The sequence below is a fragment of the Cheilinus undulatus genome, linkage group 11, assembly GCF_018320785.1.
Source record: "Cheilinus undulatus linkage group 11, ASM1832078v1, whole genome shotgun sequence".
NCBI lineage: Eukaryota > Metazoa > Chordata > Actinopteri > Labriformes > Labridae > Cheilinus > Cheilinus undulatus.
The window spans coordinates 28,579,842-28,599,401 of NC_054875.1; the positions used below are offsets into that span (position 1 = coordinate 28,579,842).

Here is a 19,560-nt window from a genome sequence, read left to right on the forward strand (position 1 = left end):
GTAGTGTATTGAAGGTTATTGAACACTTAAGGATGTCTTTCACACTTCACACACAGGGAAAAATGTTCTGTGAAATGTTTGTTGACTCTTGTACCTTCAGAGCACAGGTGAGTTTGAACATCTGAGTTGTTGAATTAGTATTCCTGTATGGCCATGGAGACATTTCATCGTCTAAGTAAAGTCCATTTCAGTGTAAAAGCTGACTGAATAAGAATGCTTTAAGTTATTTTGGTTGGCCAGAAGAAAAAAAAACAGCATGAACTGGAATCGTTTTAGTTAACAAATGATCATTCATAAAGGTTAGGTGTATTTACTTCCACAACTGGAAGTAAAGCTCATTCGAGCTCAACGAATAAGGTAGAGGTTTATGAGGTGCACTAGAACAGAGCAGGACTAGAACATATGCTGTGTAATACAGGTACAATGGCAAGGAAAAACTTCCTAGAAAAAGAACTGAAATTCATGATTGACTGTAGAAAAAGATATATTTATAAAAAGTTACAGTACACAAAAAAGAGGACATTTCTGATTATGTAAGGTGATTTCTTTTTCAAACTATTAATACATGGACTGGTAAAAAGCCTTAAAAAACCCTTAAACAATTCATGTGGCAAAGTTTCATAAATAGATGATGGAGATCTCAAACAATATACACTTCAAAAGAAATAAATTCACTTATCTGACCCTAACCCTAACCCTAACCCCCTAACCCTAACCCTTTACTCTTGTTTGAAATTTTGTAGTCAGCAGTTGACTAAAATCAGACTTTCTATTTTAACAAAATTAAAAAGAAATAAAGTGCTCTTTCTGTCAGCATTGTGGTGCAACGGTGATCCTTGCAGCTCTAGCATCACATGGCTTGTGAGGAGATAAACTCCAGGTTTACTTCATCTCTTCCATTCTGTGGGGAGGATAAAAGCAAACATCACCACTTGCACTGATACTGTGCAATCCTTAAGTCTCTGTTCTTTTCACAGATGTTCATGAAGAGAGTAATAATTTATTTTTTAGAGACCGAGAAGACCACACAGAATCTTCAACTGGAAAACACCCTCTCTTTTGGTTAGAAAAATATTACTGAAACAGGTATGAATTGACTTTAAAAACAGCACTGACCTAAGAGTCTCCAGTCGACAATGTGGGCTCTCCAGGATTTCAGACAACAGGTTCACACCTGACCCCTGAAAGCTGTTTTTACCTAAGTCCAGCTCACGTAGATGGGAAGGGTTGGACTTCAGAGCTGCTGCCAGAGAAGCACAGCCTTCACTTGTGATCCCACAGTGAATCAGCCTGCAGAGATTAAAGGATTTTCATGAGCTACTTCTCCACTTTGTTACAGTTAGCATGACCACTGTGTCAGCGTAAGAATATCAGTCAATATACAAAACAAAACACTAATGATGTTGAATCCAACATCAGATATTTATAAATGAAATATTCAAACTGAAATCTTCACTGATGTACACTGTATATTTATTTGAAACAAAAAGGTTGTAACAATAGTGGTACTTGGTTGCAAGTAACATTGGGTCTAAATTGAATCTACTAGGCCAGTGCAATGAGTGGGCCTGGCAATGGCATGAATGCCTTCATAATCCAGGAACTGCTTACATACTCTGTTCACGAGACTGGGCATTGTCCTGCACAAGCAGGAACTTCAGGTCCTGCCTCATGCTAGCAGTAGCAGAACACCAAAAGAATCAGTCTTTTGTCACAAAAAACTAATTTTATATATATATATAAAATTAGTTTTTTGTGACAAAATATATATATATATATATATATATATATATATACACACACACACACACAGTGCTTAACAAATTTATTAGACCACTTGTCATATTTGTCTCAAAGACCATCCAGCATCATGAAGTGCTTTAATGTGGACTCTTTCATTTTCAGTGAGCTCTCCACGTTTTACCATTTTGAACAGGAATGAGGGATTTCAAACTGAATTCACCCAAATTTGAGCCGGCTCACTGGGCTTCTCTGAGAAGTCAGAAATTAATCAAGCATAACATTCAACCACTAAAACAAATTTTTCTGTTCAGGAATGCAAGTAAATAACTATAATTTGACATATTAATCAAGAAATATTAATGTGCTTTACTATTTTTTCAGTTTTTTTGTAAATCAGTAAATTTTAAAATTCATGGATAACAATAATAATTAAATTTAAGCATATAAAATATCATCTCGGTTAAAGAGCTTCTACATATTGGTGTATTAACCATTGCAGAAACATAAAAAAATGATTTTGGTAATAACCAATGCTGTTAATTTAGGGCAGCTGTGGCATAAACCTTACTTTGGTTAGGGTTAGGGTGGTCAAATAAATGTGTTAAGCACTGTATATATAGATATAGACATAGATATAGATATCCTGTACCTGAAATTTAAATAACTTTTAAAATGTGACAATTAAATATTCCTTTTAATTCTTACAAGCAGTGAATAATTCCCAAAATGTTAATGTACCACCCAAAATAGTTTTATTTTCAGCATTTTGACCCAAAATAACAGATACATGTGTTAATAAGGCGAACAAGAGGTGAGATAGTCTTCATATAACAAAGTCAAACAGCTCAGTCACATTCACTAGAAAGATTTGCAAAGCACTGAGGAGTACAAACATGTTAATCACATCACTAACTGCAAATTGTAAGAGATTGAAGAAATTTTTTTGGAAGGAAAGGGGGGTTTCTTACTTTAGGGTCTCTAGTCTACAATGTGTACTCTTTAGTCCAGTAGACAGCAGCTCAACCCCTGAGTCCTGTAAATCGTTTTCACATAGATCAAGCTCCCTCAGACTGGATGAGTCACACATTAAAGCTGAAGCCAGATCAGCACAGCAGTTTTCTGACAGCCAGCAGCCCCTCAACCTGAGGAAAGACAATAAACCATGTTATCTGATAAAACAGGATTTCCAGATTACAATTAAGCAGCCTTAATAGAATACTTTTTAATTATGACACATCAATACAACTTTAACTGTCTGTTTGTAACTATACTTTTTTAAGCTAGATCCAATATGCCTTTTGTCATATCTTCATTTCTTGTGTGGCACACTCTGATTCATCTTGTTTCTGATATTGGCTGTAAACTAAATTGCCTTTTCTTATATAGATTTATCAACAGTACTTTCAATGAGTTAGCCATTTCTTTCAAATTCACGTAGAGTTGAAAACCTGATGACTGACCTCAGAGCCTCCAATCCACAACTGGCACTCCTGAGTCCAACACACAGTAGCTTCACTCCTGAGTCCTGCAAATCATTGTTACTCAGTTCCAGCTCTTTCACACTTGATGGGTTGGACTCGAGAGCAGAAGACAAGGAAGTGCAGCAATCCTCTGTAAGCCCACATTTATCAATCCTGTAATGAAAGGACTGATTGAATCCAAAATTTTCAGTCAAAAAGGCTGACGAAACAGTGTTTCATCCATTCATTATCTATTCTCCAGATCCTGTGTGGGGTCAGCAGGGGATAACCACTACACTACCAAGCAGCCCCTGCTTCATCTGTTTTTGGAAAAATATCCAACTCTAACCATAAATGGGAGAAAAACAATGAAAAGATCAACATAATAAAGGTCAAACAGGTAAAATGGAAAAATATAAGCATATTTGGGAATTGCTACCAAGAAAGCACAAAACCAATGCCAAGACAGAGTAATGTGTTGACAAGATGCAATTTAAGTAAAGCAAAACTCAGTAGGTAGAGGAATAAAGAGGAGGCTTGAAGCTTTACTACTCTATGAAGTAGGATGTAACAGGGGCTAAAGGGGTGTAAAAGTAAAAAATACGTATTAATCTATCATCTTCCCTGAATCATAACGAAAGTTGCATCAGGACAGTTAACTAAAAGAACAGGTTGAGACTGTTTTTTTGTCAACACTTGTTCAGCTTTATCCACTGACAGTATGATAAAAAATATTCTTCTGTAGAAAAAAGCTAAAGAGCCTGTCAGAGTCATCTTCAGATCATCATCCTGAACGAATATTTTTTGATATACTCAACTCACCTCAGAAGTTTCAGTTTGCACTCAGGAGTCTGCAGTGCAGCAGACAGTAGGATGACCCCTCGATCCTTAACTTTGTTTTTACTCAGGTCTATCTCTTTCAAATGTGAGGGGTTGGACTTTATAGCTGAGGCCACATGTGCACAGCCTATTTCTGATAGCCTGCAACAACTTAACCTGGACAAAGAAGTAAAAAACAGACAAAATAGTCATGATGTAAATACATCTGTACAGTTTTGACATTCATTGATGTATTTAGATAAGAAGGTGGTTTAATTTTTCATTTTCCTGTCTTGCTAAAGTCATGGAGTCGTCAGTAAATAATCATATTAAATTATTTACAGAAACACTGTAATATTAAAGATCAGTCTGGTTACACACAGCCATTATAGCCGTTATACTGCTTATTCAAGGAATGGAAAATCAGGAAATCTTCAAGATTCCATTTAGGAACACTCTTATGTTTAACAAATTACTGTTGAATTGCAATACACTTAAACTTGGCATGCCAGGGTTTTTCAGGTAGTGTAATGCTTGCCCCCTTTGTACAAGAGTGGACCAAAATCCTTAATGCTTTAAAGATGAAGGGTGTGTGGTGAAGGATAATATTTTCCAGCAGCAGCGCAATGTGAACAGTAGGGGATCATGGAGAGGTAAGTCGTGGTTGAGCTCTGATTGTCAATAACTGATCAGAAGAAATAATCCAGTCAGCTTGCTGTCAGCTTGCTACAGCTGGAGCTATGACTTATATGAACTGGAGGAACTAATGCAAGGCTTCATTGGTATAAGGTGTAAATTAATACAAGGTATTAATATGTACATATTGTAAAAACATAGCAAGGCAACAGTATTCAAAGAAAAATTACAAGTCTGGGCCAGTATACCAAATTGGAATATGGTGCCAAATTAGATGGCAGATAGATGAAACTAGTTCCTAAACTAAACCACAATTATAATGCAAATTAATCTATTTAAAAAACCAATGCGGACAAAGCTGGTAAAATGCTGCCTTACCTCAAAGTTTCCAGTCGACAGTGTGGACTCTCTAGTCCAGTCGAAAGCAGTTTAACCCCAGCATCCTTGAGGTAGTTGTTGTCACTTAAGTCCAGCTCTCTCAGACAAGAAGAGGTGGACATCAGTGCTGCTGCCAAAGAATCACAGCAACTGTCTGACAAACTGCAGCTCTTCAAGCTGAAATTTCAAATAAAGAATGACTCAAACATGTCACTTGTAGCTCAGCACTGCTATGCTTTCATACACAGGGCACTAAAATTACCTGACTGAAATGCTGTTTGGTTAATCTGAATCACTCTTGTACAGATGTTATCATTAGCACAAGAAGACAAATGGTGGAGGGGTGTAACGAAATATCAAATCTGTCTCTGAAGGTTAACTGACCTTAAAATCTCCAGTCTGCAGTTTGGATTTCTTAGGCCGACACACAGCAGCTTCACTCCTGAATCCAGCAGGTAGTCATTTTCACTCAGGTCCAGCTCCCGAAGATGGGAGGGGTTTGACATGAGAGCTGAAGATAAAACTTCACAATGCCACTCAGAGAGTCCACAGCAAGAAAGTCTGCAAATACATCACATTTGGTGTAATGTTAAAGTACTAAGTGCTGCAACAGATACTGAGCAAAATCATAATGAAATTTAAAGCATCTCCTCTAGGTACTGTTAGCATGAACTGCTGCTATAAGTAATAATACAGGTGATCAATGCTTATTTCAAACATAATTTTACTTGCAGGTACAAACACAGTGAATTGAATTATAATAAGAGCATTTTTTCATTATGATCCCGGGGTCCTCCTTTAATGTAGCCCTTTGGTGTCAAGTTTTATTATTTTCTAAAAATATGATGCACTCTTAGCACCTTTATAGTACCTAAAGAGTGGGCTACATCCAGTACATTCCCTCTCCAAATTCATTGTGTATTTCAAGTGGTAACATTGCTGTACAAAGTATGCCGGGATAAAAAGCAATGTTGACCAGGCTAGTGGTGCAACTTTTTAGCAGCTTTTCTCCCTCATTAGGTCATTACAATCGATCTAAAGAAAAGGACGACATGTTGCGTAAATATTTTTTGTGGAATGCTGCTGAAAAAAACTCCTCAATTAAAGATATTAAGTGACCAATGAAGATGGGCAGCACATTTCTAGGTAAATTGGTCATGGGCTATGGTCCGCACTTCACAACTATCAGTGTTACTGAATGCTGAAAATTTAGTAACTAATCCATAAAATGAAACAGGTGGTATTAAAAGAGCAACACAAATGTACAGAAATTGGTTATTGTGGACTTTGCACAATATTGGAAGGCATCATAATTTTTTTTGCCCTATGGCATACCCCCAGTCTGCTTCTACTGAAGAGTTTATGATATTTGCTGTCTTTTAAGTGTCTTTTTATGTATCACCTTGTGTAGATGTGTTATCATTAAAAGGCACATATTTCCTAAGGTAAGACAAAAACAAACAACTTCCTTTTGTAGGCAAAATGTTCAAGTCTTGGGTATTTCATAACTGATCCACACATTTATCAAAGTCTTTGATACAAAATATCAAAGTTCTATTTTCTAGTTTTTCCAGGGCTTTCAATCATTTATCTTTCTTCATTAAATATATGAGATATAGTCCAAGCTTACACTTCAGTGATTGGGATAAAGTGTCAATAGGCATAAAGGTAACTGTAATGTTAATATCCTGACTTACTTAGCATGTCTGCAGTTTCTCACAGCTGGAAGCAATCTCCGCCTTCCATCTATGGTTGAGTTGTATTTCTTCAGATCCAAGACATCAAGAACCTCCTCAGACATCTGCAGCATGTAGGCAAGTGCAGAGCAATGGGTCTTAGTCAGTTTTTTCTCTGATCTATTGTCTGACTGCAGATACTCTTGAATATCCTGGTGCACTGACTGGTCATTCATCTCCATCAAACAGTGGAAGATGTTGATGCATCTGTCAGGAGAAGTATCATATGCATTCATCTTCTTCAGGTTGTTTATTGCTCTCTGGATGCTTTCTGTACTGCTTGCTGTCCAGCCTACCAGACCTTCTAAAAGATGATGGTTGGACTCCAACAGTAGTCCATGAAGGAAGCGAACAAAGAGGTCTAGATGGCCATTTCCACTGTTCAAGGACTTTTTAACAACTCTGCTGAGAAAGATATCAAGACCTGCTTCGCTGCTGTTTTTGTCCCAGTCTTCTCCCACGAACGTCACCAGCACTTCCACCTCCTTGTTGAGATAACAGTCAATCATATAGACAGCTGCAAGAAACTCTTGAATACTCAAATGAACAAAGCAGTAAATCATCTTCTGAAAGAGTACGCACTCTTGTTTGAAGATCTCAGTGCACAGTCCTGAGAAAACTAAGGCTTCTCTGACATCAAGACCACAACTCTCCAGGTCTTCCTGGTAGAACATGATGTTTCCCTTTTCCAGATTTTCAAATGCAAGTCTCCCCAACTTCAGAAGGACTTCCTTGTTTATCTGCATCTGTTCCTGCTGAGTTGCTCCATGCTCCTGATCATACTTCTGTGTTTTCCTCTTGGTCTGAACCAGCAGAAAGTGTGCGTACATCTCGGTCAGGGTCTTGGGCAGCTCTTTTTGGTCAGCAGACAACATGTGCTTCAGGACTGTAGCAGTGATCCAACAGAAAACTGGGATGTAACACATAATGTAGAGGCTCCTGGATGCCTTAATGTGTGAGACCACTCTGCTGGACATTGGATCATCACTGAATCTCTTCCTGAAGTACTCTTCTTTCTGTGCGTCTGTAAAACCTCGTACTTCTGTCATCCTGTCCACATAAGATGGAAGGATCTGATTGGCTGCTGCAGGTCTGGAAGTTATCCACAAGAGAGCTGAAGGGAGCAGATTCCCCCTGATGAGGTTCATCAAGAGCAAGCTGATTGATGACCTCTGGTTGACATCTGACACAGTCTCATTGTTGTGGAAGTCCAACGAAAGTCTGCTTTCGTCCAAACCATCAAAAATGAACAAAACTTTACAGAGAGCAAGCTTTTGAGCTGTGACTGACTGTAGCATTGGGTGAAAATCGTGAAGCAGCCTCAAGAGACTGTACTGCTCCTCTTTGACCAAGTTCAGTTCCCTGAAAGAGAGCAGAATCACAAGGCTGATATCTTGGTTTTCCAGGCCCTCTGCCCAGTCGAGGGTGAACTTCTGCACTGAGAAGGTTTTTCCGATGCCAGCGATGCCGGTTGTTAGGACTACTCTGACTAATCCCTTTTGTCCAGGTAAGACCTTGAAGATGTCATGGCATTTGATTGGAGTTTCATGCAGGTTCTCATTTTTGGATATTGTCTCAAGCTGCCACACTTCATGCTGGACGTTAACTCCTTCACATTGGCCTTCAGTGATGTAAAGCTCAGTGTAGATACTGTTCAGGTGGGTGATAATTCCCACTTCAGCTGTCCCTTCTATTGCAATTTCACATCTTTGTTTGAGACTGAGCTTATGAGTGTCTAAAACCTCCTGCAGACTGCAATTGCCTGAAAGACAAACAAAAAGTTATGTTTAAAAAAAGGGAATTAGATGCTGTTTAAGTCTCATGAGCGTTTGCGATGACATGGACTTGAAGTTACAATGACATAACTACCTGAGCAACTGTGAGAGTTTGTGCTAAATTTCAGGTTATAACATCCAGGAGTTCCTGATGTGTCACATGACAGGGATGGAGGGAAACCTTGACGTCAGCATGGAGTCATAAAACCAGTTCATGCATGTCCTTAAGCTTTGCCCCAGCTGCATTCATTCCTGCTGATTTCACCTCTCCATTGATTGCTTCAGCCATCATATGGTTGCCCTCAGATTTTTCTACCTGTCTCTGTCACCTTAATCTCACACCCAAGCACCTCCTCTTGCCCTCTAGTACCCCTTTATTGTTACTCTGACTGTGATCACCCATCTGCTCCTCTGTATTTTTTCCACTTTCAACCCATCTGCACCTAAAGCATAAATGCATAAATGTAAACATGATTTTTTTCTCACTCACACTACCTTCAAACTTAAACATACTGTAACATATCAGGTGCAATGAGCTAGTTTATTTTAGTACTGAAGCATTATATTAAGCAGTTATCTATTTTAAATGTCCACTTTGATAAGTGATTAATAGTGCTGTTAAAAAAAAGTATTAATGCCAATTAATTAATTGTGGCTGAATGGGAGTCCTTTACCTGAAGAAGTTGCAACAGTTTCCTTTTCTTTTGCAACATTCTGTTGACTTTTTTTAATTCCACTGAGACATTAATGATACTAATTTTATTCTGCTGCCATGTTTTATATTGTAATTGACCCAAGAGTAAAGCCATCTGCTCTTGTTGTGCATATATAGTATGCCATGGATGGCATAGACCAAAGAATGCATTATTAATACACTTTCTGTCAGAGAAAATCTCTTTGTTACTGTTGATTTAGATTTGTAGCGTAGGGAGGGGGTGGATAGATTGTCAACGATGATGTACTGTATATTGGCTTTTGATGAAGGAGAGAAAGTGGCAAACAGCATTGTCCTGATGAGCTTGTCTCATTTGTGCAAGAAATATATTATCATACATCCTTGAGAAGTTGACTTTTACCTTTGGAAAAAGTTGAGTCTGACTTTTCCTCTTCCTCCTTAGCTATAGATAAATATAACTTGACACTTTATAACGTAAATGCATTTTAAAATGCAAAACAAAACAATTGCCCTCAGCAGCTACAAACCTAGGGTAAACACCACTGGCCTAATGCAATGCATCTCGAGTTACTGACGTGTGTTAAACAGAAGAGACACAAAAGTAAAAAACAATAAATACCTTGTTCAATGCTGCTTTGAACAATTGTCTGCAATCTTGGATTTTTTCTGCATCTTTTTCCGCATACAGGACAGGGAGGATCACCTGCTGAATTAGATTCTTCCCAATAAGAAGCAATACACTCCTTGCAGAAGCAGTGTCCACAGCTGCTAAATTCTGCATGCTTCACGATCTCTTTGCACAAAACACAGCAGGGCAATGGACTGTCGATGTCATCACAAGTCCTCTTCCTCTCCCTGCATTGGTAAAGACATTTTAACTCCAAACTTTTTTTTCTTAAAAATCATTTTGCAGTCTGCAGGAATCTTCAAGCACAGCATATTAAAGCCCAGCTACAGACATTTTTACTTATTTTTGGAGTCTAATCAGTAGTAGTGGTGCTTTGATCAATAAATATCCACTTCTTAGACAGAATCTCATACAGATCACACACAGAAATTGTGGTGTCTGAAATATACAACCAGGATACACTGGAGCCATAAAAGCAGTAACTACATAACAGCATCTTAGGCCTGGGGAGAGTTTTACAAATGATGAATCCAGCACTCAGTCTGATCTGACTTAAGTGTTAAAAGGAGAAAGGGATGGCACTGCTTTTGTTATTTGTAGTTATATCTTTATAGTGTAGTAACATTTTGGTTTTCGGTTATTTAAAAAGAAGGTTCATTAGTTTGTAATTACTTTCCAATATCTTCCCTTTCAGACTATTTTCCCTATTCGCACTAAAGTGGGCCATGTGATGCTGACAAAAAACAAAAGGGTGCTTGAAATATTCCACAGGTCTAAAAGAATAAGTAAAACTCTTACTTTGTGTCAAACAGTCCATGTTTATCATTGAAGGTGAAAGGAACATCTTTGGAGTGGTCACTCTTCAGGGAAGGACAGGTAGAAACTGGAGAGCCTGCTCTCTCTTCGTCCGGACGCCCTCCAGAACTCATCTTTGATCTAGAATTAAACACACAATGAGAAAGGTTTACGGCTGGTTCCATGTAGATGAGAAAGGAAAGACACAGTTTCTACTTCATAATGAAAAAAAAACACCAAATATGGCTAATTTTTCAATAAATTTCCTTATGTTATTGTTCAATAATCTAGGATGATCAATAATCATTCAATAATCATTGATTATTTAAAAAGGATATGTATGAGAGAAGTTCTATTTCGATATCTTTTGGCACACTTTCTTATTTAGACTGTGTTTATCTTTTTGTTGAGGTTTTGATCTAAATACTGTAGAGTTGTGTTAAAGCATATCATACACGTCTGAGAAAAAGCTGAAACATGTAAGGAAATAAAACAATTTTAATTATGATAACAAAGTGGCTGTGTAACTTATTATGCTACCTAGGAGAGTTACGATTCTCTTTTATTTCTATGGAAGCATAAAGTTGTTCTTTGACTTTTGCGCCAAAATAAAAAACTAAGACAAATCCATTGTATGTGCAAATATACGTAACAATAATGATCATTCCTATTTTCAAAGCCTGTGCTGTAAATTGATGTCTCTGATTATTTTAAGACATCTTCATGTTCAGGAGGACGGCTTTATTAAATGATATGTAAACACAGAAAGAAAAAGAGATGCATGTCGTTTGTATTTTCTTAAAAGACATGACAAGAAGATGTACTTTGTTAACAATATGAAATAACCACAAGATACTTGTGCCCTAATGAGAGGATATGTGCTTATAACATTGTATTTCATTTCAATGCAGTATGAAGATGAAGAGTTACTGCAGCATCATAAAAGTAAAGCTAGAACTTCCACTTGACATGATGCTGTATGATTCTTAATGCAGGTCTTAAACTTTAGCTTAGTTGTCCAAGTAATCCACTTGTTACACATACACATCAATGTTTAAGAATGAGAGGTACACTCCATCTAAGTAAAGGTTTGCCAGTCTATTCAATTATAATCTACTGAGATTTTTTTCTGATTATAAATGTATATTAACTTAAGTAATTCTCAAAGTAAAACTAGTAAAGCAAATAAAAATGCTGACATCACACTCAAAACAGAAAAGAATAGACACTACTGTCACAGAAGAAAAAAAGATTATGTATGAAGTATTCTGTACTCCTAGATATTTATAGCAATATTGTTTGAATACAAACCTATATGTTGAGTCGTTTACTTTCAAAGGCTAAATAAGTAATTAAAAGTCTACTCTGGGTTAGATAGTCAAGATTCATCACTAATGGTGAGAAGAACACTACATGACGTAGTAGACATGTGCAGCCCTGGGGTTTAAACTACATAACGTGAGCTTGACAGGCAGCCATCATTGTTGTTTGCTACCAATGAAACCAGTTTCTGAACCAAACTCTTACCGAGGACAACCCATTAAAGGGACTGCCACTCAGGAGAGGAGTGAAAACACCTCTTCCAATAAGAAAAGCTTTCAATGTGTTTTTTATCTCCTCATGATTAAGAAATGTTGTAAAACCCTGATAAAACAGTTATAGATATATAGCTTCTAAGGCTCCATCTGAGCTAATCACTTCACTGGTTGTTCTTGTTTATTAGCTTCCAGTAAAACTAAATCCCCACTGAAGCTACCACCTTATTCTCCTTAAATGGCATTGATTGGTCAGGTCATTCTCTGCCTGATGGCAGACATGAAATCTGGCTAATTCACTGGCTTTGCAATGTTAGGGAAGCAGAAAGTTAACACGGTAAACCACAGCTTTATTCAAGAACAAGTTTGTCATGCCAGTTTAAAGATATGTCATACCTGTGCACCTTGTTTGATATGATATTTAGGTTGAAGGTTATTTGATTTGATTTAAAAAGAGAGTTTTTAAATCAAGAGACACACGCAACATTTCAGTAATAAAAAAGAGAAATTGTTGCACCTTGACCAATCCTAGGGTACTAATATTCAGTTTACAAACAGTGCAGCAAACAAAGTTTCTTTGAGAGTGGTAGCTTTTACTCCTGGTTGAATAGTCACTAATAAGTGCTGGCAGCTGGATTTCTGTAAAACGTATCCACTTTCAGTCATTTCTGATTAGACTGTTTCAATCTAATTCTCTTTTGGAGTTGTTTTAATGTCTGTAGATATTTAACAACATCGCTGATAGCACATTTTCTGAAATTACTAATGGGAGGCTGTTGGGGGGACTGATATTGCCCTTGGATTGCCATTTTTTTATTGCTACTACACACCAAGATATTTTTAGCCACGTAATGTGAATACAAACCTGTATGTGGCTTCATTTGTTTTAAAAACTACATAATAAAAACTACATAATACGTATAACTCTTACTTTGTGTCAGATAGTCCTGGCCCATCACTGAAGGTGAGAGGAACTTCTCTGGAGTGGTCACTCTTCAGAGACAGTTTGGTGGAAACTGGAGAGTCTGCTCTGATCTCCTCACATTTTTCACCAGACGTCATCTTTTGTCTGAAATTAGACACACACAAAGAAAATGTTTTTCTTATTGAACCTATGAACATGTGATAGGAAACAGTAGTTTATTATCCTTAAATGTTTCATGAATTAATATTAATGATCAATATTCAAGGAAATTGAGCCTTTTCTTTTGCATTATAGATCACAAACCTACTGTCAAATAAGCCTGTAGATCATTAATGGTATCAAATATATTTTAACTATAAATACAGCCTGATGTCTCACCAGAGTTTCACTGTTGTCTTTTCAATCGCTCATCAACCAGTGAGGTAGTTTGATAGCTGCCATATTCCCCTTCATTTTTAGAATCATGAATCACAGCAGTGTTCAGTTTTATTAATCTATTTTTATTCTCATCGGAACGAAATGTCAAAGAGGCTCATATTTGTACATCTAATAACAAGACGTGTTGCTTCTCACATATCCGTCAGTGCTGGATGTATTCCAGTAGACTGAGAGAATGAGAACTCTTACTTTGAGTCAGGTGATCGGGGTTCATTACTGAAAGTCAGAGGAACATCTCTGGAGCTGTAACTGTTCAACGACAGACAGTCAGATTGTGGAAAATCCGCTCTGGCTTCCGTGTTTTTCCTGCAGACATCCATCTTTAGTTTAGTGGGACGGAAAAATGTTGTTACATATGACATAGCGCCCATACACTTAGCTTACCTGTCTGTAAACACGGGGGTCCTGTCCTCTCTTTCCATTTCCAAGCATGAAGTTTAACAAATGAGCCCAGGAGTATGATCATTCCTTGTTCAGAGAAATCAGAGTTGAAAGCCACTGTGGTATCGCTGTACTGTTGAAGAGTCAGCTATCATACAGACGCATTTCCTCGGTCACCTCCATAACCGCCCTTGTAGGCCGCTCTACTAGAATGATTACGGTAAATGAAATCGGTTAGGCTGAACTCCTTTCCCTCCCACCTTTCAAAATAAAACAAAAAGCACAAAAACTGCCTTAACTGCCTGATTTTCACAACTGTAGTTTGAAAAAGTTCGTTTCACTAATAGTTTGTGAAAATATGAATTGCTTGTACTCCCATTGATTTGATTGGATTTGATCTTTATTTATCTCAAACATCAAAAGGCAACAGAAATACAATTCATTGCTCAATGAAAATCACATCACTTGTCATACCAAACAAAAGGACAAAAAAAGAGCTCCAGTAATGTTTGTGAAGGGACAGGTGGAAGCATAAATGCTTATCTTAAACTGCCCCTGCCTACTTCATTATAAAAGATTTTGCAATCTGAGTGAGTACAAAAGTATCTAAACATAGTATACATATGTACATATGCATAAATACCTACCATATTACTATATTTCAAAAGATTTTAGTAATACCTGAGTCAATGCATTTATACATTCACACAACAGTGTAGGCCTATACATACCCATACATCTTAGATACCTACCCTATTCATTTTAAGAGATTTGATACCTGAGTAAATACATGTGTACTAGGGGTGCAACATTACACAAAATTCACGGTTCGGTTCAGTTCGATACATTTTTGTCACGGTTCGATACTTTTTCGATACAAAAAATAGAGAAATTTCCATGCCTTTTTTTCCTTGTTTATTGAAAATTAAATGTATCTGGCGCAGCTATACCTGACACATGTTCTGCTGTGCATACTTGGCACCATATAAAACAAAAACAGCACCATGTAAAAATAAGAATAACATAAAAAAAAAAATTATCTGATGGAGAAATCACCCATCTTGCATTCTTAGCAGCAGAGTATTTATTACAAATAAATTGCTCCCTAAATATTTTTTGAAACATTTGAAACATTCTAAAAACACAGTACACTGATTCTTGGGAATTTGGATAAAACAGGTTTAATTTTGAAAATAAAAAGTTAAATTACAAAATCTGAAGGTATATCATTATAGACCAAGGTCTTGGCTGTTCAGCAATGTACTGGTGCAACCTCCCCATTTTGTATTTTTTGTTATAAAATAGCCGTTTTTCCAGTTATTACTTTGTTTTCGTCAACACCGTCAGACACAATAAAAAGCAAATTATTTTTTATTTATTTGGTCTAATATGTATTTAGAGTTTTTAAATCATTCTCTGGGATTCTTAGTACACATATATCCTGTTAAATGTTGAATATTCACTTTTGTTCATTTTTTATACTAATTCACGTGTACTACTTTAAAAGATCTGACATCATACAACGTTTACTTTTGGTCTAAATAGAAAAAGTAATTTTTTTTATTTAACAAACATATCTTAGTATTAAAAGAGACTATTAATTTAATAACTCAACAGCACTGAAGAAACATATTGTAAGCATATTCATTTAAAACAAATAAAACTCCCTCTGACAGTGGTGACAGTGGCCTCATTACAACATACAATTCTGAAATGTATACCACTCAGGTCAATGGCTTCTTGCTGAACAACTTTATTTCACTATTTGGTCCAAAAAAATAACAATTCTGAGCATGTAATAAACATTTTTCAAGGAATATAAGTTACAATTAAGCAATGTCATTATTAAAAGTACCTCATCTCCATATAATCAAATATCAAATCATCATAGTAAAAAATAAAGTCATTACCAGTAGGAATAATGTACAATGCATCACTGACATCATCTTAAACTGTCATCTCTTGCCCCCTACTCATAAAATAATACATTATATTCTTCTGTAAACTTACAGTGAATGTTAGATTTGGTTAAATGTTGTCATGCTATTTTCATTTGGCTTTAGTCATTGGAGATGCATAGCCTACAAGGGATATTGTATACTATGTGCTATGTAGGTAGGTAGTAGGTGCACTATGTGCATCCCAAATGACATAAGCCAAATGAACATGGCATGATAGTGAAATGAGAGAGGGAAGGCACACCTCATCCCCTAGGGTGGAAGAAATATAGGAGGAATTACATAAATAAAGATATAAAAGAGGTTAGTGAAAAATTACAGATCATATTGGTATTTATTGTGATCAACAATTGTATTCTAGCCTCCATTTAGGACCATTTGGAGGTTTTTGTCACCACCGTCAGACAGAAAACCTGACGGTGGTGACAAAACCTACTCTTTCACATGATATGCATGAGTTGTTCACATTAGCCATCTTGTTTCCCCTCTGTTGCTAGCTACTTCAGACCTCTTCTTAAAAAGTATACATTTATCTCATAATCTATTCAAATATTTTTTATACAGAGGAGACGGTGTTGACACGTTATGGCTGTGGCAGTAGCAGTGTCCAAAAATATGAACAAGTTTAAGACTTACAGGAGCTTGAGTGATCTTAAAGCATGCAGAAGAGCTGAAGGTTTGAAAATGGGTCCTCAGGATAGTAGCTGACCTTGTAGTTGCCTGATTTTACTGCTTTTTATAAATATCTGATGGTGGTGACGAATATGTGGGACAATTTTTGAGCAACCACAAAATAATAGTAAATATTGTTAAAACCTCACTGTTTTTGTTTTTTTATACATATTTCAATTTACTCTTTCATGTAGTAAAGACATTATTCAATTAAATTATTACTTTTTGTTTTTTAATCAAGTTGAAATGATTATCTCCTATCCGAGGACAGCTGGTTTTGTAGGCAATGGGTCAGCATATTATCATTACATTAATAAAAAATAAAAATAAACCTATAAAAGAACCTTACATCTGTGCAAAGGATCACCTGATTATAACCTTGATTCTTTTTATTTATGAAAATGTTTTTAATTTCCACCAGAATTAGCACTTTTCTTAGTGGGACATATTTTATCCAAATTCCCAAATACAGTATTGTATCATTTGGAGGTCCCTGATGGTGTATTTTCTATTTTTGGCAGAATAAAAAAACAAACACACCCAATCCCTGACATGAAAACAATTTTAGAACCACTGATCTATGGTGTACATTTCTATAAGAATATCTAAAAAAAAAAACATCAAATGAAAAATTAAATGTATCTGGTGCAGCTATACCTGACACATGTTCTGCTGTGCAGAACATATCCACTAATCTTTCAGCACAGAGCGCCTCTTCAGAGGTTCATAAAATAAATATAAAATTGCGTATTGTTTGATTCAGTGGTCTCGGTTCGGTTCACCCTGTATTGAACGGTTCAATACAGTTATTGTTGCACCTCTAATGTGTATGCCATGCCTACATATACACACAAGTATATATGTCGTTCACATTACTTCATTTTAAGAGATTATAATCCTTGAGTAGTTATATGTGTATGCACATAACAATTTATACACATATAAACAAACATACCGACATTAATGTAATGATTTCTGGCAACCTCATCTCAGTTGAGAGGCGAACTTTACCAAAAAAAAAAAAAAAAAAAAAAGGAATTTCTCAATTTCTCCGTGGCCGCCTACAGTATTCTACCGTAAAGACATGAATACTCCACCTTGACAGTGCGAAGACACGACTGGGGGTTTCGTCTGCTGGGTTCTTCCACTCTGTTTAATTTCCGGGAATTGGGGGGGGGCATATTTTGGACTTAAAGGAAGTAGAGCATAATCTTATTTCATTTTTTAAATGTGGGCCTATATATACCTGATACAGTCTTAATTTGTTGTTTAGTACAAAAGTCAAGAAAAACTCTAACTGAAAATATTCACTTCCCCTTATTTATTACAATGAGTGTTAAAACAGCTGATTACATCTTTCCCACATTTAACTAATCTATTATTTAAAAAAAAAAAGCAGTCAGTTTTGTTTTTAATTTTTTAACATTAAATTGGTTTCCTTATTTCCCTGACAAAAATGGTGCTTTGCCGAATGAAACTGGTCAAAAATGATCTGCAATCAGACCAGAAGAGTTGGATCCATGATGGACTCATAACAGGAACATTTAAACTCTAATCTCTCTCTCTCTAACAGTAAAGTGTGATGCAGTGGGCCTATTCTGTAATGTGCTGTTTAATTTGCACAACCTTAAAAACAAATTTAAGTGAAAAATTGAATATTCCAGAAACAACTAAAAGGGAAAGGGAAATACATAGGAAAAAGGGCATGAGCCTTTGAAAAAAACTTGGAGTGTCATTGGATGAAAGTTCTGTTTGTCACATCTTTACGGGCCAATCAGACAAACACGTGACGTAGCCGCAACCAAGGTGCGCGTGCGCTGCTACCGAGAAATACGGCGAGCCATGGTGACTATAGACATGTTAGTACACGACTTTTGTTGTTTTTGAAAAGTAAACAACTCACACCTGTTCTTTGTTCTTCTTTTAACTAAAAAATATTGACAAGTTCTGAGAAAGCTGGTGCTTTAGCGGCACCCACCCTAATGTCTTCTGCCATAAATGCATCGGCTTCTTGTTCTGCTTGCTAACTGCGCTGCACCTGAAAGTACTGCCCCTCGTCGTTGATTGGTCCTGTCACTTTCTAACCGGGCCCAAACGGTTCAAACGGGAGCTTTGCAAGATGGATTCGCCAGTGAGAAACAAGGAAACGGGCGTATCCATCTGCTTTGCAAGGTTAGACCATAGACTGTAGAAAGAATTGGACAAACCCCATATGACGTCAGCCGTCTGCTGTCTGCTTACAATAGGCAGACTCAAACTGCTCTTCAAGCCGCGGTGGCTTCCATATTGAAATCCTGGTCTCAACCAAACTTTGGATCAACCTAACAGCCCGCCCACTAAGCGTGACTTCCTGTCAGCTAGCTAGCTAGTATTCTGGTTGACAGAAACATAGCTTCTACCTGTTGAGCTATCTGTCAATCAAATGAGACGCGTCTATCAATCTGCAATGAGGTTTTTCCTAGATATGATCTAAACCATTGTGATACAAAAAATGTACCCCTCGTACAGTGAGAGTACAATAAGACACTAGCTAATGAGACATATTGGTGTTTTGAACCAGGCTGTAAACCAGTTTATTTCTAGGGTAAAAACCAGCTTTTTAACATGTGTCCAGATGGGACTTCCGGTGTTCCTGCAGCCAGCCTGAAGTGGACACTCGTGGTATTGCATTTTTCTGCACTTCCGCATTGGCTTCATTTTTCCGGACAGAGTTTTTTTTTTTTTAATAAAATTTTTTTACATATTAAAGTACAAGCAAACAACTGATTGTGCCAGGGGATTCAAAAAACTCAGAAACGACAAAGAACAGGCAAAACAGAATACAAATCAAACATACAAAACAGAAATCAAAACAAAAAACAAATGTAAAACTAACAAATGAAAGGATATACAATCATCGTCAATCTTTACAATACTTTTGGAAAATAACTTCAGTTTTAAGTGCCTTCTTGCTCTTAAGTCCTTCAATAGTTGTGAAATACAATCTCAGTTCATGCAGAAAACGT

The 19,560-nt window shown here is 36.7% G+C and overlaps 1 protein-coding gene across 1 annotated transcript; it reads right to left on the reverse strand.

Moving 5' to 3' along the window:
- Window positions 1-245: 245 nt before the first annotated feature.
- LOC121517420 (NACHT, LRR and PYD domains-containing protein 12-like) lies at window positions 246-14,113 on the reverse strand. Its single transcript, XM_041799161.1, has 13 exons — window positions 13,929-14,113; window positions 13,734-13,850; window positions 13,113-13,250; window positions 10,650-10,787; window positions 9,843-10,078; window positions 6,734-8,534; window positions 5,421-5,597; window positions 5,037-5,213; window positions 4,026-4,199; window positions 3,204-3,377; window positions 2,712-2,885; window positions 1,117-1,290; window positions 246-901 (listed from the first exon to the last, which is right to left on the reverse strand). Exons 1-13 carry the CDS (start codon window positions 13,964-13,966, stop codon window positions 883-885), a joined length of 3,537 nt encoding a protein of 1,178 aa, XP_041655095.1. The 5' UTR covers window positions 13,967-14,113; the 3' UTR covers window positions 246-882.
- Window positions 14,114-19,560: the final 5,447 nt, after the last annotated feature.